Below are 23,556 nucleotides of genomic sequence, written 5' to 3'. Positions count from 1 at the left end.
ACGACAACATGGATAAGTTATATATATTGTTTTTCCAAGGGGTTATGGGTGCCATAAAACGTGCAACCTGGGGGCGCCTGGGTGGCTCAGTCAGTTAAGCGTCCGACTTCGGCTCAGGTCACGATCTCGCGGTCCGTGAGTTCGAGCCCCGCGTCGGGCTCTGGGCTGACGGCTCGGAGCCTGGAGCCTGTTTCAGATTCTGTGTCTCCCTCTCTCTCTGTCCCTCCCCCGTTCATGCTCTGTCTCTCTCTGTCTCAAAAATAAATAAACATTAAAAACAATGTGCAACCTGACTGTATCACAAACATGACTCAAACAAATACGTGAGTTTTAACTACCACGGCTGAAGGTGTTGGGAATAACTATTTGCTTTGTTTGTTTTCTAATTTAAAAAAATCAATTTACATTCAGTATTTTTACTTTTTGAGAATGGCTCTGTGAATTTTAACACATGTACAGATGTGAGCAACCGCCACCGCAATCAGTATACAGAGCGGTCCTATCACCCCTCGAAACTCTCTCGGGTTGCCCCGTTTTAGTCAAACGCTCCCCCCAGTCCAACCCCTGGCAACCGTTGATCTGTTCTCCACCCCTATGGTTTTGCCTTCTCCAGGACGCCTTAGCAAAAGAATCATACAAGATGTCAACTTTTGAGACCCACTTTCTCCACTTAGTATGATGCTTTTGAGATTCATTCATGTTGTTGTGTGTTATCAGTCTTTACTTCGCAGTGTATTCCGTGATATAGACATCGTGGTCTGTTTAGCCATTCACCTGCGAATGATATTTGAGTTGACTTCGTAATCATGAATAGAGCTGCTATTAATATACAGGGTACAGTTTGGGTGTGAATAAAAGTTTAATTTTTTTTAGGCCAAATACCCAGGAATGGAGTTTCTGGGTCATGTGATAAATGCATGTTGAAAGAAACAGCCAAACCGTTTTCCAGAAGGCTGGGCCAGTTGGACTTCCCAACAGCCATCTGTGAAAGCCCCGTTGCTCTGCATCCTTACCATAACTGGCTACTGTCAATTTTCAAAAGTGTGTTATTTCACTGTGGTTTTAACCTGTATTTCCTAATGGCTAATGATACGAGCACATCATTTCTTATGCTGATTTGCTTCTATATATCTTCTTTGATGAAGTATCCATTCAAATGTTGCGTCCACGTATTATTGTTTCCTGACATTGATTTCTGAGAGTTCATTATAGATTCTGGATACACATTGTTAGTCAGATATTTGATTTGCAAATATTTACTCACGGTCTTTAGTGTATCTTTCACAGAGAAAGATTTTTTAATTTTGATGAAGTCCAAAATATTAAACTTTTCTCTATGGATTGTTTTTGGTGTTATATATAAGAAGTCTTTGCCTAACTCATGGATTTTCTCCTGCCTTTTCCTCTAAAAGTTTTATAGTTTTACATTTACATTTAGGTCTATGATATCCTTTGACTTATTGTTTCGGTATACAATATGGGGTCTTAATCAAGATTCATTGTTTGCATGTCAATGTCCAACTGCTCTATTAATATTTACCGAAAAACTCTCTCTTTTCTGTTGAATTGTTTTTGCACCTTTGTCAAAAACCAATGGTTATATTTGTGTGGATCTATTTCTGGACTCTCTTCTCTGCTCCACTGATCCATGTGTTTATCCCTTCATCAGTCTCATGCTATCTTGATTACTGTGGCTTTACAGCAAGTCTTAAAAGTGGGGAGCTTGAGCCCTCCAAATTTATTCTTTTTCAAAATTGTTTTGGCTGTTCTAGTTCCTTTGCTTTTCCTTATAAATTTTATAGTTAGCTTGTCTGTATGTACAAAAAATTCTGTCAGGATTTTGATGGGTACTGCACTGAACCTACAGATTCATTGAGAGATAATTAAATAGGGACTATAACAACACACTCAACCGATAAATCACAAAATTACAAGGTAAATGAGAAAATACTTAGTGATAAAATGAAAACAAAAATACAAAATACAAAACCCATGAAATGTAGTAAAGGCTGTGCTCAGATGAAAATTGATAGCTCTAACATCTGTATTAAAAAAGAAGACCAGCAGAGAGAATCAATGAACCCAAAAGTTGGCTCTTTGAAAAGATCAAAAAAATTGACAAATCTTTATTAGACAAAGAATAAAAGAAGACACAGATAACTAAAATCATAAAGAGAAACACTACTACTGACCTTACAGAAAGAACTATAAGATAACACTATGAACAACTGAACACCAACAAATCAAATAACTTAGGTGAAATGGGAAAATTCCTAGGAACACACAGTGTTTAAACCAACTCAAGAAGAAAATAGAAAACATCCTCATTCTCGAACTCTCCCCTAAACATAGAAAGAAACACTTCCTAATTCATTCTATGAGGTCAGTATTACCCTGATACCAAAGGCAGGTAGGTGACGGGATTAAACTTCCAGCTGTAAAATAAGTAAGTCATGCAGATGAGAAGTACAGCATAGGCACTATAGTCACTAATATCATAATAATATTTTATGGTGACAGATGGTAACTACATTTATCTTGGTGAGCAGTGAGTGATGTATAGAATTATCAAATCACTATGTTGTACACCTGAAACTAATATGTCAACTTTTTCAAAAATAAAAAAAGTTTTTAAAGATGTTACAACAAAAGAAAATTACAGACTGATATCCCTTATGAACACAGATGCAAAAGTCCTCAACAAAATACCAGCAAACAATATCCAACAGCATACTAAGTTGATTATACCCCATGACCAGGTAGGATTTATCACAGAAATGCAAGGGTGGTTCAACATAAGGCAATCAGTAAGTGTATTTCACCACATTAGTAGAATAAAGGAAAAAAGCACACAATCATCTCAATCAATGCAGAAAACGGATTTTACAAAATTCAATACCCTTTCGTGATAAAAAACACTCAGGAAACTAGGAATAAAAGCAAACCTCAACACGATAAATGGTATTTATGAAAAACCTATAGCTAACAACATGCTTAATGGTGAAAGAATGAAAGCTTTCCCCCTAAGAACAGGAACAAGACAAGGATGCTTGCTTTTACTACTGCTATTAAAAATAGTATTGTAGGGGCGCCTGGGTGGCGCAGTCGGTTAAGCGTCCGACTTCAGCCAGGTCACGATCTCGCAGTCCGTGAGTTCGAGCCCCGCGTCAGGCTCTGGGCTGATGGCTCGGAGCCTGGAGCCTGTTTCCGATTCTGTGTCTCCCTCTCTCTCTGTCCCTCCCCCGTTCATGCTCTGTCTCTCTCTGTCCCAAAAATAAATAAAAAACGTTGAAAAAAAAATTAAAAAAAAAAAATAGTATTGTAAGTTCTAGTGAAAGAAATTAGTCAAGGAAAAGAAATAAAAGACATCTAACTGGAAAAAAAAGAAGTAAAACTTTATTTGCAAATGACATGACCCTATATATAGAAAACCAAAGAATACACAAGAAAGCTAATAAAATTAATAAGAAAATTTAGTAAAGTTGCAAGGTAAGGGCACCTGGGTGGCTCAGTTGGTTGAGCAACCGACTTTGGCTCAGGTCATGATCTCACAGCTTGTGGGTTTGAGCCCTGTGTCAGACTCTGTGCTGACAGCTCAGAGCCTGGAGCCTGCTTCGGATTCTGTGTCTCCTTCTCTCTCTCTGCCCTTCCCCAATTTGTGCTCTCTCTGTCTCTCTCTCTCTCAAAAATAAATAAACAATAAAAAAAATTTTTTTAAGTTGCAAGGTATAAGGTCAACAAACAAAAATCAGTTATGCTTCTGTAAACCAGCAAAGAACAACCAAAAAAGGAAATTAAGAAAACAATTCCATTTACAATAACATCCCAAAGTATTTTATTAAATACCTGGGAATAAATTAATCAAAGGGGTAAAAGATTTGTACACTGAAAACTACAAAACACTGATGAAAGAAATTAAGAAGAACTCAGTAAAAGACCTCCTATATTCACAGATTTGAAGAGTTATTATTTTTAAGATATCAATACTCCTCAAAACAATCAGCTTGTTTTTACAGAAATGGGATAGTTGACTGGAATGGAACTGATTCTCAAATTCATGTGGAAATACAAGGGTCCCTGAATACCTGAAACAATTTTGGAAAAGACAAAGTTGGAGGACCAACACCTTGCTACAAAGCTAGAATAATCAAAACAGTGTGACACTGGCTTAAAAATAGACATATAGACCAATATAATAGAATTAAGAGTCCAGAAATGAACATTGAATACATCTATGGGTAACTGATTTTTGACAAGGGTGCCCATATCTTTCAACACAGAGAGAACTGTCCAGAGACAACTGGATTTCCACAGGCAAAAAAGATTAATTCAGACCCTTACCTCACACCATATACAAAAATTGACTCAAAATTGATTAACAACCTAAATATAAAGGCTAAAAACCATCAAACTTTTCAAATAAAACATATGAATAAATTTCTGTGACCTTGGATTTGGCAATGTATTCTTAGATATGACACCAAAAGCATAAGCAATGAAAGAAAAATCAATAGATTTGATTTCATATTGATGAAGAACTTTTGTACATCAAAGGTTATTATCAAGAAAGTGAAAACAGAGTCTGTAGAGAGTGGAAGAAAATATCTGCAAATAACACAACTGATAAGGGATTAATACCCATATAATATTTAAACGCTCCTACAGTTCAATCATGATATCCCAATTTAAAAATGAGCAAAATGTCATAGACTCTAAGTCTAAAGTTCTTTCTTGTCTAGCAAGAAAGCAGACACAGGATTAAAATGTGAGAGATGGCTAACGTCCAGGAAAAACCAAGAGCCCCAAATAAGGGTCCTTGTCCCATTTTTATTAGGATCAGAAGGCTTACAAACATGGTGATGGACGTGCACAAACAGACAATGAAACTGTGAACATTAACTCATGGGCATGAGGGAAAGGGGGTCTTGAAGATATTCAGGGTTTAGGGGTTTGGGTTAATACAAAACCAAATCCTGGCACCAGGTGGCTGGGTAGAAGGTTGCTTACAGGGGACATGAGACACCACCTCTGTTTATCTTAGCTAGCCTAGGGGATGAGACAGATAGGACACATGACCTCAGGGTTAACAAGGCACCTTTTCTTTTGTTAATCATCTCTGATCTGGGCAGCTTCACCGGCAGTGCAGCAGTCTATAGTCCTATTTACTTGTTTACCGAATTTGGTCCTTTCCTCCTCTGAAAGCAGCTTTCTGCTACAGCACTAAATTGGGGGGTGCTTTCACCCTGAATACCTAATCTTGCTTACCTCATATACCTTTGTATGGGGGCCTTTGCCCCCCTCTCTATTCTGGGGGCCTTTGCCCTCCTCTACTCTATCTTGGGGGCCTAATCTTGTTTACCCAGGCTTGGGTGTGAGCATCCTATGGCTTTGTAATTCTTTATGCCTATTAACCCATCAGTGCAGGCTCAAGGAATTCCTAAGCTTATTCCCCATAGCAAAGGGGTACCTGGCTGGCTCAGTTGGTTAAGCTTCTGACTTTGGCTCAGGTCATGATCTCGCAGTTCAGAAGTTTGAGCCCCAGGTCGGGCTTTGTGCTGACAACTCAGAGCCTGGAGCCTGCCTCAGATTCTGTGTCTCCCTTTCTCTGCCCCTCCCCCACTCACACTTGCTTTTTCTCTCTTTCTTTCTCTCTCTCTCTCTCTCTCTCTCTCTCTCTCTCTCAGAAATAAACATTAAAAAATGAGCAAAGAACTTGAATAGATGTTTATGCAAAGAAAATATAGAAGTAGTTAATAAGCACATGAAAAATGATCAACACTAGTCATTAGGGAAATGCAACACAAAGCTATAATGAGTTACCATTTTACACCTGCTAGAATAGATATAATCCAAAAAATGGAACTAAGTGTTGGCAAGTGGAGAAACTGGAACTCTTGCACCTTGCTGGTGAGAACATGAAATGTTGCCACCACTGTGGAAAATAGTTTGGGACTTTCTTTTTTGGCTTAAGTTTATTATTTTGAGAAAGGAGGGGAGGGGCAGAGATGGAGAGAGAATCCCAAGCAGGCTCCACTGATGGCACAGAGCCTAATGCGAGGCTCAATCCCACCAACCATGAGATCATGACCTGAGCTGAAATCAAGAGTGGGACGCTTAACCAACTAGACACCAGGCATCCCCAGTTTGGTAGGTTCTTTAAAGTTAAACATAGAATTACCATAGGATCCAGCAATTTCAGTCCTAGGTATATATCCCAAAAAATTGAAAATAGGAACTCAGATACTTGTATACCACTGTTCGTTGAATCATTATTCACAATAGTCAAAAGTTGGACACAACTCACTTGTCCAACAGAAGAACGGATAAACAAAATGTGGTGTATCCACACAACAGAATATTATTCAACCATAAAAAAGAATGAAATTCTCATACAACTGGGAAGAACTTTAAAGCCATTATGCAAAGTGAAATAAGCTAGACAAAAAAGACAAATATTTTATAATTTTTCTTATAAGAAATATCCACAATAGGCAAATTCACAGAGACAAAAAGTAGGTTAGATTTTATCAGAAATGGAGGGAAGGGTAAAGGGAGAGTTACTGCTTGATGGGTGGGGTTTCTGTTTGAGATGAAACAACAAGTTTTAGAAATAGTAGTGATGGTTGCATAACACTGTGAATGTAATTAATGCCACTGAATTGCACATTTAAAAATGGTGTAAATGGCAAATTTCATTATATATAGTTTACCACCCCCCCCCCAAATTATACTGCATCATTACCAAGAAGGGCTTCCACCAGGAATGCAATATTGGTTTAACATATGAAAGCCAATCATTAATAGACTAGAATATAATCATCTCAGTAGACACAGAGAAGGCATTTGACATATCATTTGACATTTAAATTAACATATTCATTTAAATATCCATTAAACTATATTTGTAAACTGAATTCTGAAGTTGGTGCTTTCTAAAAACTTTTCTAAGCTAGCACATGTTTACGATAATGTAAAAGCTGTCATCATCATATTGCACTGTTCTTAATGCAAGATGGTTCTATTGACAGATGAAGTATCCCCGAGGGTAAGATGCTTAAAAATATTGCATTTAATAATTAGGATTAGTGATTGGCACTATAGAAACGTACTTAGGGGCACCTGGGTGGCTCTGTCAGTTAAGCATCCCGACTCTTGGTTTCAGCTCGGGTCACAATCTCACAGTTTATGAGATGGAGGCCCATGCCCAGCTTTGCACTGACAGCACGGAGCCTGATTGGGATTCTCTCTCTCCCTCTCTCTCTCTTCCCCTCCCTCCCTCCCTCCCTCTCTGTCTCTAAATAAATAAATAAATAAATAAATACATAAATACATACATACATACATACATACGTACATACATAAATAAATAAGAAAGAACTATACTTAAGAATATTTTAAAATTTTGTCCTTGATCTTCCCATGTTTATTTCTCTATCACAAGAAGTTTAGCTAACCTCCACATTCTCATATAGATACAAAAAATACATGAAAAAGTTTTTTTCCTTGTGATGAGAACTTGTAGGGTTTACTGTCTTAGGAACTTTCGAGCATTCTGTACAGCAGTGTTAACTATAGTTGTGTTAAAGATTACATCCTCATGACTTACTTATAACTGGAAACTTGCATCTCTGACCATCTCTGTCACATTCTCCAACCCCAACCCCTGCGTCTCTCTAGTAACTGCAACTCTGAAGTCTTTTTACAGGGTTTGGGTTTGGGTGGACTTTTTTTTTTTTTTTTAGATTTGACATATAAGTAAGATAATATGGTATTTATCTTTCTCTGTCTGACTGATTTCACTTAACACAACGTCCTCAAGGTTCATCCAATGTTGTAACAAATAGCAAGTTTTCCATCTTTCATATGGCTGCATAATATTCTATTGGTATTCCATAATACCACATTTTCTTTACCCATTCAACCACTGTTGGACACTTAGGTTACCTCCTGTTTGGTTTGGGCTATTATAAATAATGCTGCAATGAAATTGGAGGTGCATTTCTTTTCAAATTAGTGCTTTCATTTTCTTTAAATAAATACCCAGACGTGGAATTGCTAGATCATACAGTCTTTCTATTTTTTATTTTTCTAAGGAACCTCCATACTGTTTTCCATGGTGGCTGCATTAATTTACATTCTATTAACAGTGCATAAGGGTTCTTTCTCCACATCCTCTCCAACACTTATGTTTTTGTGGTTCTGATAATAGTCATTCTGATAGGTGTGCAGTAATATTTCATTGTGGTTTTGATTTGCATTTCCCTGATGACTAGTGATATTGAGCACCTTTTCACATACCTGTTGCCCATCTGAATGTCTTCTTTGGAAAAATGTCTATTCAGGTCCCTTACTTGTTTTGAAATTGGATTCTTTTCTGCTGTTGAGTTGTAGGACTTCTTTTTTTTTTTTAATTTTTTTTTTCAACATTTTTTATTTATTTTTGGGACAGAGAGAGACAGAGCATGAATGGGGGAGGGGCAGAGAGAGAGGGAGACACAGAATCGGAAACAGGCTCCAGGCTCCGAGCCATCAGCCCAGAGCCCGACGCGGGGCTCGAACTCACAGACCGCGAGATCGTGACCTGGCTGAAGTCGGACGCTTAACCGACTGCGCCACCCAGGCGCCCCAAGTTGTAGGACTTCTTTATATATTTTGGGTATTATCCCCTTATGAAATCTATGGTTTGCAAATACTTTCTCCTATTCCATAGGTTGCCTTTTAATTTTGCTTATGACTTCCTTTGCTGTGCAAAAGCTTTTTAAATATAGTCCCATTTGTTTATTTTTGTTTTTGTTGTCTTGCTTTTGTTGTCAAATCCAAAAATCATCTCCGAGCCCCATGTCAAGGAGGTTACTGCCTATGTTTTCTTCTAGGAGTTTTATGGTCTCAGGTCTTTTTTTTTTTTTTTTTTTTTTATTTTTTTAAAAATTTTTTTTTTCAACGTTTTTTATTTATTTTTGGGACAGAGAGAGACAGAGCATGAACGGGGGAGGGGCAGAGAGAGAGGGAGACACAGAATCGGAAACAGGCTCCAGGCTCCGAGCCATCAGCCCAGAGCCTGACGCGGGGCTCGAACTCACAGACCGCGAGATCGTGACCTGGCTGAAGTCGGATGCTTAACCGACTGCGCCACCCAGGCGCCCCTATGGTCTCAGGTCTTACATGTGACTCTTTAATATATTTTGAATTAATTTTTGTGAATGGTGTCACACAGGGGTCTGGTTTCATTCTTTTACATGTGACTATCCAATTTTACCAGGACCGTTTAATGAAGAGTGTCTTTTCCCCAGTGAATATTCTTACACATGATCTTAGCCAAAAGGCCAAGAAGCGATCCCCAGTGAATATTCTTAGCTCCCTTGTCAAAATGTTTATTTCTCAGGTCTTGATTCTGTTCCACTGGCCTATGTGTCTGTTTTTAATGCCAATACCATACTGTTTTGATTACTGTAGCTTTATGATATAGCTTGGAATCAGGAAGTATGATGTCTCTTGCTTTGTTCTTCTTTTTAAGGGCTGCTTTGGATATGTGGGGTCTTTTGTGGGTCCATACAAATATTAGGATTATTTTTTCTATGTCTGTAAAAAATGCCTGTGGAATATTGATAGGGATGACACTGGGTAGTATGGACACTTTGACAATATTAATTCCTCCAATCCATGAACACAGATTATCTTTCCATTTATTTGTATCTTCTTTGATTTCTTTCATCAACGTGTTATATTTTCAGTGTAGAGATCTTTCACCTCCTTGCCTAAATTTACTCTTAAATATTTTATTATTTTCAGTGCTATTGATATTATTGTTTAATGTCTTTTTCAGATAATTTGTCATTAGTATACAAAAACCCTGATTTTGTATGTTCATTTTGTATCCTGCAGCTTAACTGAATTTGTTGATCCCATTGAGTTTTTGATGACATTTCTTTGTATGATTTAAAAAATTTTTAAATGTTTTATTTATTCTTGAGAGACAGCATGAGCGAGGAAGGGGCAGAGAGAGAGAGACAGAATCTGAAGCAGACTCCAGGCTCTGAGCTGTCAGCACAGAGCCTGACATGGGGCTCCAACTCACAGACTGTGAGATCATGACCTGAGCCGAAGTTGGATGCTCAACTGACTGAGCCACCCGGGAGCCCCTGTGTGATTTTTATAGTTGCTGCTCTGGGGATTGCAATTAACATACTTAACTTTCCAGTCTACTTAAAAAATGTTGTCGCACTTATGGTAGAATGTCAAAAACTTTCCACTACACAGGGCCCTTTATGTTAATGTTGTCTTACGTATCACACCTGCATACATTGAAAATCCCATCAGACCATGTTATAATTGTTGCTTTCAACTGTTTAACATTTTTTTTAAAGAACTTAGGAAAAAATGTCTTAATGCGTAGACAGTTATTACCATTTCTGTAGCTCTCTCTCTAATCCTTGAAATTCCAAGTTTCTCTTTAGTACCATCTTCCTTTCCTCTAAAGAACTTTCTGTAGCATTTTCTTTTCATGTTTATTCATTTTCTCATAGAGAGAGATAGATAGTGTGAGCAGGAGAGGGACAGACAGAGTGGGAGACACAGAATCCGAAGCAGGCTCCAGGCTCTGAGCTGTCAGCACAGAGCCCCATGGGGGGCTCAAACCCAGGAACTTGGAGATCATGACTTGAGCCAAAGTCGGACGCTCAACCGACTGAGCCGCCCAGGTGCCCCTCTTTAGCATTTCTTTTAAAGTAGGTCTGCTGGTAATGAATTGTCTTCATTTTGGATCATCTGAAAATGTCTTTATTTTACCTTCATTTCTGAAGGGTATTTTCACTGGATATAGTCTGGGTTGACAGTTCTTTTCTTTAAGCACCTTAAAAATGCTTTTCTAAAAAAAAAAGATTTAAAAAAAATGCTTTTCTACTACCTGCTGGTTTCTGTGGTTTATGATTAGGAACCCACAGTTACTTGAATTTTCCTCTATGTTTAAAGCATTATTTTTCTCTGCCTGAATTTCTGTTTTTCCACAGGTACAGACCATCTCCTTCCCCTTCCGATCCAACCTAAGTCTGGAGGGAAACTCCATTCTTAACTTCTCAGGTAGGGATGCCTTTGTGGGTGCCATCAGGAAAAGTCTTTCCTTCTCAAATTTAGCTTAAAGATTAAGACACTTAAAACGTCCATTACCTTGTCTGGGTCCTCTTCTGTGGTCACACCTTAGACTACAAGATCAGCTCAAAGGATGCCATTTATCTGCATTCAGGCCACAAGCTTTGACATGAAACATGTTTATTTAAGCCAAATAAGGAAATGCTCTGTTCTTCTCCTTCTTCTTTTTTAACTGAAGCTTCTACAATACTTCATCGCTGGCCTGGCTTTCACAACTTTCCACGGTGTCATGTGGCAAATATTGTTGCTGAGGTGATACTGTAACTAAGAATATGTAAGCAATAGAATAACCTGTTTTAATCTTCTTCAACAGACTCTCTTGGACTTAGAAATGCTTTCTCTTTGTATCTTTGAACCTATGTCCACCGTTGTCCAAGACAGTGAGTTATGTGACAATATGGCAAGCATTACCACAGTCCAGTCTCTCAGTCCTCAGGTATTTCCATGTGGCGTGACAGCTGTGGATGACAGCGGGTTCTCTTCCCCACTCCTTTCTCCATTACCTTAAGGAACAGATAACCTTTAGCTGGTAGGCATAGCGGTTGTGAAACTGTTGACGTAGTTCTGTGTCAGCCGGTTAAAAGCTGCTTCTCTGAGTTCCTGAGTGTCTCCTTTGCTACCCTGAGACCTCCTGGCTCTCTCTCTCAGTTCCATCAATTAGAAGATTAAAGCTTGTGGGAGCGGAGCCTTCAGGACCTGAGCCAGCATTAACTGGTGTGTGTTCTGATGGCTATCCTGGTTCTTAACTACATTGAATCTTAGCGCCATTCAAGTGAAATCTTTGTGCTATGTCTACCATAGTAGGCACTGGAAAGTTTGTTTTGGTTACATTAACTGATGGCCATGTAGCTCTATAGCAAGATTGAGTGTGAGACAGAGTTATCTACTGATAACTCTATTTTCTTTAGAAAACTGAAGAATTTAGGGAAAACCTGAGGGGAGTTTCTGAGGGCCATCAACTGCCAGCAGTATTGGAGATGCTCATTCCCTTGGTTCTGTGTAAGTTTCACTCGACACCGACAACCCTTCTCTGGTTCCCTAAGTCCTTCATTTGCTGTCTACCTCCGTTAATTCAACTCATGTCTATCCTCTGTCCCTCAGATTAAACATGCATCAATAGGGTTAATAGATGGGCATGTCTCCTGTGTTACCAAAGGCTCCAAAATTTCATTCCTACTTTGGCGCTGTTTCTTGTGATAAGATTGCTTTTGACACACGCATTTTTAAAAGGTGTGTATGTTTATACCTGAACACATTCTTTGAATTTATATCTAGGCTTATCCAGCAATTCCAAAAGGTTTCTTATAAGGGCTATGCTCCTTCAAAGTAAGAAGTTCTTAGGGAAAAAAGTACATCTGGGTTTCTTTTTAAGTTTAAAAATGTAACTGATAATAGCTGCTTAGTGGGGAAGCACAGTAACATTTCAAGTACATGGACCTTCCTTATAGAAAACACAATTGAGGACTAAAAAAATAAACAGTATTTCTCTAGCCACAGTAATTACAGTACTTCTCAATGGGACACATCTTGATCAGAGTACATCTCAATTCAAATACTAACTTTTCATCAAGAAACTTTATCAACATTTAAATTTCATAATACTTACAGTTGAAAGAGTAGATTCACTTGTTCAAGTTATTCCAAACGTGCTTAAAAGTTTTTCAGTAAGTGAATCAAGCACCAAAAATATTTTTTCATGTAGTACTCACCTGTACGTTGATAAAACTGCTTCATCTTTCTTGGGAAGAACTGATTTGACTTTGAAGCAAAATGGATTTGTTTTCAAACTACCCAAGTTTACTGCCCAAGTTTAGTAAATTCAGTAACTCTTGGGTAAACTCATTAGTATTGACACTGAATTCAAAGAGGGTAATGCATAAGTTGAAAAGCAGTGGCAAATTATAAACAGTAACAAAGCATTGTTCAAATTTGGTTTGTAATTTTTGCAGTTTATATACTCCTGCCAGTTACAAATAACGTCTTCTGCATATTGATTCATGTTAGAAAATGTGTAAAATCATTATTGAATTGTATTAGAAAAAGATTCAATTTCAATACAACATTCAACCTGTATGACTAAGTCACAAATACATGTTTCCTCTCCCTGGAGCTTTAAATGTAGCTTGTTCGTATGCAGTATAATATCAGAGAAATGTTAGTCACGATGCCAGATTCTTTCTATGATTCCTGAACGTTTGGTAAGCATTCTTTTTGTTTCAGGAAAAATTTGCACTTTTTTTTTTTTTTTAAGTAGGCTTCACGCTCAACGTGAGGCTTGAACTCGTGTTCAAATGTGTCCCTATTTTCCTTAAGATCTTTTCCTTAAGCTAGAAAAATACGTTAAATATATTTTAACACAGTAACTAGTTCAATCGAATTTCCAAGTACAATGAACACAAGTACCGCTGTGAAACGAGCTCTCTACGTAACATAGTCAACAAAACACATTACGACACCGTATCGGTGCATGGAAAAAATAATTCCAACCCAATCCATCCACCGACGCCAACTTCTGTAATCCTCAACTGCACTAAGGCCACTTTAAAAGTGCTCATAGCCACACATGGCGGGTAGTTACTATATTGGACAACTCAGCCCTAGCAGCTCCAATCGATGTCTCATTAATGATCTTGCAAATGTTTAGTTGAACTTTTAGGAATTCATAGGAAATTCTGGACGTTTCCTTCTTATCAAAGGGTCTATGTTTTGAGAGAAAAGAAAAAGCATTTCTCCAGCTCAGGCATCTGGTAGTAGTCAAGTTCCCAGGAAGGACAATCCGATCTAAAGCCAGCGGTTAAGACGCACGAAAAACAATGTTCCTTAAATCTGAAAGCCCCCTGGGATAGATATTCCTATTTGAGAGAAAGTTTATCAAAAGTCAGCTGCTGACTCTTTCAAAGATGACCTGGTATCAAAGTGACTATAACAAGTGAATTTTGCGCAAGACCCAGTACTGACACGAATGACTATCATTCTTGCACCGTTAAACTGAAGACCCAACATTTAAATAACATTCTCAAAGAAACTCCACCGACCTCCAAAAACACAATTGAAAAACCAGACCAAGAGTTATAGTCGCCAACCATTTCGCATACCCCAGAATGAGAAGGGAGCTTCAGTGTGATGGGGACACGATTGTCTACCCTGGGCCGCCGCGTGGTGAAGAGAAGACAGCTTTGGCACCAGGCGCGCCAGAGTTCACGTCTCAACTCCAGCGTTTCCAACAGCCCGGCTGTGCAAGTCCCATGCCTCTCTGAGTTGGATTCCCTATCGCAAAAATGGTGTAATAGTACCGACCCCACAGCATCCCTGGGAAGATGGATTCGAATGGCGTGGCTAAAAGTCCTAGGTTAGTTCCTGGCATGTACTCAGCCCACAGCCGTCGCCTTCACCCTTTCCAGGATCCTTTCAGAGACAATCTCTCTGAATGGATTCTAGCTGCCAAGCACGGCTTTTATTCATGCTCTGTGTTCTCAGGCAGCCTATGAGGCAAGTTCTAGACTGCTCCTACTCACTCATTCCCATTCCGTGTTGATTCCCAGCTAAACAACTCATCCAGCATACATTAACTTAGGCATAAAAATGTGGTACCAAACGTCCAGCCATACTTGTCTGATGGGTGAGATTCCACAAAATACCCAGCAAAGGGGCAATAAATTCGGGGTTGTAGGTCCTTCACCAGCCGGGCCTTGTAGTTCAAGAGCTTCTTCCTCTCTGCTTTAATGAATTGGGCTTTCCATTCCTCTGCAATGACAGGGCTTGGGTTAGAATCTCCCCAGTTCAGAAATCACAGAAAAACAGAAGTTCTGGTAAAGCAGAACTCTTTCCGGAGACAAAATTGATAGACTAACACGGAACAGAACAAAGCTCTGTGTCATGACTGAAAAGTGCTCTCTGCCCCCAAACGCTTTACTTTGAAAATTTCAATTTATTACTAGGAAAATGTTACCAAACCGGCCAAAGACACTGAACTCTCTCCTTGTCTATGGCAACTCACTGGGACCCTAGCTGAAGACAAAGGGCAGCACGCATGGCTGTCCTTTGTGTGCATGCACATTCTAAGGGTGCTGTACTTCCTGTATGCGTTAACCCTTTTCTAACATGGACATGACTTTATCATTTTGGTAGATTATAAAAGCAACGTGTGTCCCTCATACTCCGGCAGGTGCACAGCGGTTGACAGCATGAATGCTGGAGTCAGTGAAGACTGAGGATGAAAACGCAGCTCCCCCAGGTGCATTAAGTCTATTCCCTCTTCTGCGAGTGGGTCGTCACCCCTACCCCACAGGTTGTTTCTCTGTTCACTCGCTCACTCACCCATCCAATTTTTTTAATGAGAACCTACTGCGTGCCAGACAGTTCTAGGTGCTGAGAGTCCAGTGGTGAAAAGATAAAGCAGGCCCCTGCTCTCATGGAGTATTTATTCTAGTGAGAGAAGCAAATAATGAACAAGGACATAAATAAGGCCATTTCAAAGGGCGATGAGCTAGGAAGAAAGTAAACCAGGACAAGGGGCAGAGTGGCTGGGGTAGAGGGGCACTGTCAGACAGAGCCGTTGGCGAAGGTGACATTGGAGTCATAAAACCCGGACACAGACATAGAAGGCGCTGACCACGTGATCAGGGGCAAAAGAACTCCAGGGGGTCGAAAGGGCAAATACAAAGGCCCAGGGCAGGAACGCCCTGCATTGAGACTGGGGAATGAACGACAGGTCGGTGTGGACTGACCTATAGCAAGCAACGGGAGACAGGCAGGAAAGGAAGCGGGGGAATCAGGCAGGGCCAGAGCATGCAGGGCACTGCATCAGGGAGTTGTTCCTGTTGTTATCACTACTGAATTTGATAAACACAGATAAAGACACAGAGAAATGAGTTACCCATAACCCAGACGTACCAGCACTCGTATACTCCAGACCTTTTTAGAAATGGGTGCATGTATTCATTCACATACACATACACATGTTCACACGGGAATGGGATCATTCTAGCTAACCTTTAATGGGCATATTTTGCCTCCCCAGTTAACTCCCTAAGACAGGCACCTTCCTCTCTCACGCGGTTTTGCACCCTGGTGGGCAATGAATACAGACCTATAGAAGAAAGGAAGGAACCCAACAGAAGCTTGCTTCAGACTGCAAGTAATATTTCTGCCACATTGCTAGAGATCATGTACCAAACGTTAATTTACTAAGTAGACATATATTGCACACTTACAGTGTCAGCATTGAGGATACCACTTACACACTTTCTCCCATCCCAACCCAGTACCACCCCTAGACTCAGAGCAGAAGAGGCCTTGCCTTGGACCCTACGCTTTTCTCCCCCTAGGTTTGAGACAGAGTTGACATATAACATTGTAGACGTTTAAGGTATGCAACGTGAGGATCTGATACGCGTCTGTATTGCAAAACGATGATCACAAGGAGGTTAGTTAACACCTCCATCACCTCATATAATTACCATTTTGTGTGTTCGGTGAAAACCTTCGGGACCTTTTCTCCCAGCAACTCTTCAGTGTATAAAACAACACTGTGTTAACTATCATCACCACGCCGCACGCTACATCCTCAGAATTCACTCCTCTTATAACTGGAAGTGTGGACCTTTGACCGACATCTCCCCATGGCCCCTGCTCCCTAACCCCCCCAACGCCACCTGTAGTGACGGCACTCCTCCCGTGTATGAGCGTTCCCTGGGGCCTAGGGGACACGCCTACGTCAAGTGGCACACACTCTGCTCTGAACTACCTTCCAAGAACATTGAAGTCTGGATTACCAATGTTGGACCTTTCCTGCTCGGCTCTATGGTCTACACCATGAATCAAAATGATCCAAATGATTTTTTTTCTTGACTATTCCTCAGATGTACCCTAATAGCCTTAATGTTTCTTTCATGCTCCATCATCATATTTCGAGCTGGAAACGTTAGTTTGTCTGTCTGTGCTTTGCAAGTCTGGTTTCCCAGTAAGACTGTAAACTTCTTGTGGGGAGTTTAACCATATCTTAATTATCTTTGTGTTTATTCTCATAGCATTTAACAAAGCACCATGCCTCTCTTTGGCATTGCTCTGATATAAAATATTACCGGTAAATTTTCCACCACTGAAAGTCATTGGAAAGCCTGATGCTCCTCCAGCAAAATCACTCATCATTAGAGCAACCTTCTCAGGCAACCTTCCCCCATTGGGTCTGGTGCAGTCCACTGTATTAAGTATCTTATGACCTGTGGAAAAATAAAGTGGGATGGGTTTTCAGGGTGAAATCTTGAACATCATACAGTTTGAATTCCCAAGCCAACATGTATGTCTGTTTAATGTGACTCATTTGATCAGAGAAGAATTACTTCTATCCAAGGAAAAAGGTGAGGAAGATTTGAAAACCTAAAATCTTCAATAGCATTTTTGTTTTTAAGTTTCAAGCGAATAAATTCATCCTATTTGATTTTATTTGGTGGGTTCTGGATGTCCCATGAGGACAATTAGCTTGATTTCACTCCAGGATCACAGACAGATTACTTCCTCAGTCAATTATCTCTAGATGTTGAGCCCAAAGAATGCAGAGGAAGCGTGACGGGATCAACAGAAATCTCAACCTTCCACAAATTCCATTCAATGATTGTTAGGGCAGTAAAGCCATCTTCCCACATGAAAGGCAGAAGTGCATGATTAGATTACATGATAATATTTCAACAGATAATAAGACATTTATCAGAATGGCTAAAATAAAAAACACAAGAGGGGTGCCTGGCTGGCTCAGTTGGAGAAGCATGTGGCTCATGATCTTGGTGTTATGAGTTCAAGCCCCATGCCAAGTGTAGAGATTATAAACTTATAACATGTAAGTTTATATAAATGAATAAACTTAAACACACACACACACACACACACACACACACACGAAACCATAAGTGTTGGCGAGGATTTGGAGAAAGGGGAACCCTCCTGTGCTGTTGGTGGAAATGCAAACTAGTGTAGCCATTGTGAAAAACAGTACAAGGGCTCCTTAAAAAGCTAAAAATAGAATTACTTTATTATCCAGTAACAGCACTACTGGGTATGTACCCCCAAAATACAAAAAGACACTAATTCAAAGGGATACATGCACCCCTGTGTTTATTGCAGCATTATCTACAATAGCCAAACTATGGAAGCAGCCCAAATGTCCATCGACTCATGAATGTGTAACATACAGTGGAATATTATTCAGCCATAAAAAAAGAATGAAATCTTGCCATTTGCAATGATGGATGGAGCTAGAGAGTATAGTGCTAGGCAAAATAAGTCAATCAGAGAAAGACAAATACCATATGACTTAACTCATATGTGGAATTTAAGAAACAGAACAAATGAGCAAAGGAAAAGAGAGAGAGAGAGAAACCAAGAAACAGACTCTTAACTATAGAGAACAAACCTGGTTACCAGAGGGGAGATGGGTGGGAGGATGGGTGAAATGGGTGATGGGAATTAAGGAGCGCACCTGTGTTGAGTATAGGGTGATGTATGGAAGTGTTGAATCACTAAATTCTGTGCCTGAAGCTAATATAACACTGTCTATTAACTGCACTGGAATTAAAATCTCAAAACGTAAGACATTCAATAAAGGCAGTTTGAAGAAATTACTATATGCAATATACAGAATATCTGTTGCCTTCTGAAAAAGCTTTGCACCTCTCACTACATAGACAACATTACTGGTAATACGTTCTTTGGAAAGATTATCTGAGTGATAGCACACTGTTCTAAGGCAAGGACAGAATACATTTTATTCCATGGGAAATGAAGATAGCAGAAGATGGTTATCACTCTTCCTTCCAGGAGCATTTTTCTCTTTCGTTATTGATGAGGGCAAGAAAGTACCTTTATACTCCACAATAATGCAAGTGTCCATCTCAGGATGAACGCCATCCATCAAGATCATGAATCGAAGATTTTTGTCTACCTGGAATTTAACAATAAAAGCAACAACTGTGTATGCCAGTTTGGCTTCTAATTCAGTATTCGAGAAAGCTGTCACCTCCTCTGGAAAGAAATCTCCTTCGTCCAAAACTAGATTATTATCCTGTACTATGGAGTTACACCATTGGTAAATGGGGGAAAAATGTCTTAGCTCAAATAAAGGTGGTATTTACAGAACGCTATGCACAGACAAAAATCGGCTATTGTTTCTTTAATCTTCAAGTGACCTCCTCACCTAAAATTCAACCCAGAAAGCATAACCGGGAAGTACAGAAAAAAACGCAGCTATCTGACCTGCTGCCATATTCCGAATGGCACTATATTGATATTGGTCAACTGGACACCGCTCTGATTCAGATTCCAAAATACAGGTCTTTCCGTGTTTCCAACATAAATGGGAATATCCGGTCTTCTCCCAGCCAGCTCCTTCAGTGTGGGGTAACTAGGATCAGAAGGATGGAAAGGTTGAAAGGTGACAGAACAAGATCACCTAGTAGAAGAAACAGTTTGCTCCTTATACCAACATGTTGATCAAGAAGAAATTGAGGGGCGCCTGGGTGGCTCGGTCGGTTAAGCTCCTGACTTCAGCTCAGGTCATGATCTCACGGTTCGTGAGTTCGAGCCTCATGTCGGGCTCTGTGCTGACACCTCAGAGCCTGGAGCCTGCTTCCGATTCTGTGTCTTCCTTTATCTCTGCCCTTCCCCTGCTCATGCTCTGTCTCTGTCTCTCAAAAATAAATAAACATTTTAAAAAAATTCTTTTAAAAAGAAATTGAAAACACAGACTCTCATCAGAGTCCAAAAGAAGGGCTTTTTTCCCTCAAAGCTGAGTATAAAGGTGAGGGGTATTTCCTACAAGATTCCATTTTCCTGGTCAGAACAGACCATACCGCATGGCACGTGTATCAACCAGGTGGGCAAATTCTATCTGCTACATGAACGCTGTGGGTAGTTCTAACTGAAGGTAGAAGGTGGAAAAAGTCATGCTGAAGAGGTTGCGGGTAGGGGAAGACCTCTGTGATTTTCTTTTTTTTCTCATTCCCCACGTGGCAGCTCCCAGTAAGAGAAAGGCCTGGGCCACAAGACAAGGAGTCCCTGGGGCAGTTTTTCAACTTTCAAAGGTTGTTAGCCACACCTCAGCATATAGAACAAGTTCTTTGTCCTCACAGGGAGTCCGTTTCCAGTTGGACAAGAGAGTCAAATTTAGAGAAGAGGAAAACGACATTCAACATTGGTGGTAATCCCGACTCAGTGCACCACGAACCGTCCAAGTAGCTTTCGAACACCTACATAGATTAAGTCAAGTTTCATTTACTGAGCAATCGTTATATTAAAAAAAAGTATGTACGCTGTGGGGTGTGGCAGAAACATGAATAATAAACAAATAAGTGGCAAGGTATCTACATGTCAAACACGGTGTCAGGCACTTTCACATGGTAGTTTAATGCTTACCAAAAACCCTCTGAATTTTTCGTTTGCTTTGATAAGCGAGGAAACATCCAGACATATTCAACTAAGAAACAGCAAACTGGTATTCAAGTTCACATTTTCAGATTCTAGGCCTAGCTCTTCCTCTAATGGAAGGCAATCCGAGACTCTAATGAATGTACTGTCTGGTTTAAGAATCACCCTTGTACGGGGGCGCCTGGGTGGCTCAGTCGATTAAGCGTCCGACTTTGGCTCAGGCCATGATCTCACAGTTCCTGAGTTCGAGTCCCGTTGGGCTCCATGCTGACAGCTTGGAGCCTGGAGCCTGCTTCGGATTCTGTGTCTCCTTCTCTCTCTGCCCCTCTCCAACTTGTGCTCTCTCTCTCAAAAACAAATACCAAAAAAAAATTTTTTTTTTTTAAATTACCCTTGTACAGAGTACAATGTCAGGGGAAATAGGTTATTTAATCACAGGAAAAGCAGAAGCAAAATCTGCATAACTGTACTAATATTTAAGTTCCAGCACTGTGTTAAAAGATAGTCAAAAAAGCAGAATCCGTGGGTGGGGGAAATCAGAAAATTTTCTTCCTTAAAAACAAAGGATTTGAAAAGTGAAAGATTCTTTGTGCCTTCAATCTTTGGGTTCAGCACCCAAATCTTCTATTTTAAAGGACTTTGGGGGTTAGGACAAATTAGTCTAAAATGGATGTTTTATTGTTTTCTGATTTTTTTGGATTGTTCACAATTCTTAGTGGCATCCATTAATAATATGATCTATTACAATACTCCCTACCTTTACACAATGAAATCACATTTCTTTGACTAAAGACTACTCTCTAAAGTGCACTGGCCTTTCCCCCTTGTTTCTGTTTTTAGCTCAAATAAAAATTATATTTACGGAACAGTATGTACAGACAAAATAAGTCATTGTTTCTTTAATCTGGAAGTGACTTCCTCACCTAAAATTTAACCTGGAAAACATAACTGGATAGTGTAGAAAAAACCCACAGATATCTGACCTAGTGCCATATTCCTAATGACACTACATTGATAGATATCAGGAGATTTTATTCAGCAAGTAAAGGTGAGACAAAAAATGGGAGAAAACGGCCCCCATGTTTATGAGTTGACTAGGCGAGGGGCGCCTGGGTGGCTCGGTCGATTGAGCGACCGACTTCAGCTCAGGTCACGATCTCACGGTTTTTGAGTTCGAGCCCCGCATCGGACTCTGTGCTGACGGCTCGGAGCCTGGAGCCTGCAGCCTGCTTCGGATTCTGTGTCTCCCTCTCTCTCTGCCCCTCCCCGGCTCGTGCTCTGTCTCTCTCTGTCTCAGAAATAAATGAACATTAAAAAAAAATTATGAGCTGACTAGGCGAGAGTCAAAATGGAAGGGGTTATCAAGGAACCAGCCTTCGCGGAGTGACCCCGACGAGCTTCAGTAACTCTTCGGCGATCACCTGCCTGCAGTAGACCTCATGGCCATACATGCTGTGACACTCTAGATGAGAACTGGTGTCATAACGCCTGACAAGTTCACCTACACAAGCCCCTGAAATGAAAACTAAATTGCTTTTTAGGACTGTGGTTGGGGCACAGCTGGACGAAATGACATGAAAACTTCTCCCCTCCCTCAAATTCCATGTGCTCCACACCCTGAATAAACCGCCAACCAGGTTTTAGGAAAGCCAAGTGCGCCTTGGAATGGGCACTGGGCAGCCATCACCTCATGTAGGTAACCCTGCTCTTTCTGGAGAGGCCACACAAAAGAACTCGCACGCAGCACGGCAGTTACATGGTGCGTGAACCCAGGGCTCTCAGAAACTCGGAGGTGTGTGGCCGCAGCTTCCGCACATGGTGTGGGACAAAGGCGCCATGCAGTGGACACGGAGATTTTTCATCACCGCACCCGCATACTGGGTTGTCACCAGTTCGTAAGTGACCGGCAGGTAACTTGTTATTCAGCCAGTTAATTACATTTATAAAGCCATTTCCTGAAAAAATAAATAACTGAGCGCATATTCATGTCTTAGAGTAGAAAATCCAGGGGCCAGTCAACCAGCAAACAACATACCGTCCCTAACCATGGACGTTTCTACCAAAGCGTGTCCTGCACATGAACTTTGTCACGGAGGTTCGCAGGAGGAAAAAGGCTGAAGTTGCTTCATTTTATAACATTGTGGGCACTGCTGCGTGTTTAGATGGGCGACCCAGCAGCAGTGATACAAACTTCAAAACAAGGAAGAACAAAAATGACCCTGTAATTAACCAAGAGATTAGGACTATGGCCTTCCCTCTTTCCTAAATAGTTCGTTTGCAAATGTGTGTGGCTTTATAAGCGACAATTCTCTTCCTTTTTGATTTCATGGGGGAGGGGAGTTTCAGTTCCCATTTTCAGTGTGATGCTGCTCTGGTTTCAATGAAGTGTTGGATCGGGTTGACTCAGGGGCAAAAAGCCGGGAGCTCGGGGTTATCGGGGCGCTACAAATCAGGAGGTGGCCAACCGCAGCAACCTGTTCCCGCAAGCTAAGAATGGTTTTGACCTTTTGAAAATAGCCAAAGGGATCATCCCAAGGACAATGATGCTTTGTGACACATGAAAACTGCATGATATTCGCATGTCCTTGTCAATGAATAGGATTTCATTGGAACCACAGCCACAGCCACAGAGGTGAGCAGATGCGACCGTGACCACACGGCTCGTACAGCCGAAACCATCAACACTCTGGCCCGTACAGAAAATGTGTGCCGACTCCTGCTATAAATGTTGAACTGAAAAAGGAAGTCAGCTTTGGTGATCCTTCGATGCAGACTTCTACCAAGTGGCCCGAGAGGGGGAAGTGAGAAGCAGAGAGGGTTATCAGCGCCCCCCTCCCCTCCCCTCCCCTCCCCTCCCCACCACGGCGCCTTCCTCGCTCCCGGCAGTATGAAGTGTGCACGCGCTGCTAAAATCAGGCCACGCCAATGTCGGCATTCACCTGACCTGAGTCCGCTTTTTCTCATCCCAGCTGCACCTACGTCCAAAATTGCAAA

At 40.6% G+C, this 23,556-nt stretch overlaps 1 protein-coding gene and 1 long non-coding RNA gene across 10 annotated transcripts in view; one reads left to right on the top strand and one right to left on the bottom strand.

The window, feature by feature from the left end:
- LOC131513670 (cytidine monophosphate-N-acetylneuraminic acid hydroxylase) overlaps window positions 1–23,556 on the bottom strand; it is a 134,681-nt gene that overhangs the window by 19,124 nt on the left and 92,001 nt on the right. For all 9 annotated transcript variants that reach the window (XR_009262705.1, XR_009262706.1, XM_058732820.1 and 6 more), the window contains 4 exons: window positions 19,393–19,540; window positions 19,000–19,081; window positions 17,229–17,366; window positions 14,754–14,889 (listed from right to left, as the gene is read on the bottom strand). Coding sequence is in view for 7 of the 9 variants with exons in the window: in XM_058732820.1 (XP_058588803.1) it covers window positions 14,754–14,889; window positions 17,229–17,366; window positions 19,000–19,081; window positions 19,393–19,540 (504 nt within the window). In the remaining 2 variants the exon portion in view is untranslated. The remainder of the gene's footprint in view (window positions 1–14,753; window positions 14,890–17,228; window positions 17,367–18,999; window positions 19,082–19,392; window positions 19,541–23,556) is intronic.
- Window positions 8,703–9,924, top strand: LOC131513671 (uncharacterized). Its single transcript, XR_009262707.1, has 3 exons — window positions 8,703–8,890; window positions 9,156–9,277; window positions 9,329–9,924. It is a non-coding gene; the product is annotated as an uncharacterized LOC131513671 (long non-coding RNA).

Source organism: Neofelis nebulosa, chromosome 6 (assembly GCF_028018385.1).
Source record: "Neofelis nebulosa isolate mNeoNeb1 chromosome 6, mNeoNeb1.pri, whole genome shotgun sequence".
Lineage (NCBI taxonomy): Eukaryota > Metazoa > Chordata > Mammalia > Carnivora > Felidae > Neofelis > Neofelis nebulosa.
This window is presented reverse-complemented; position numbering and strand designations above follow the sequence as displayed.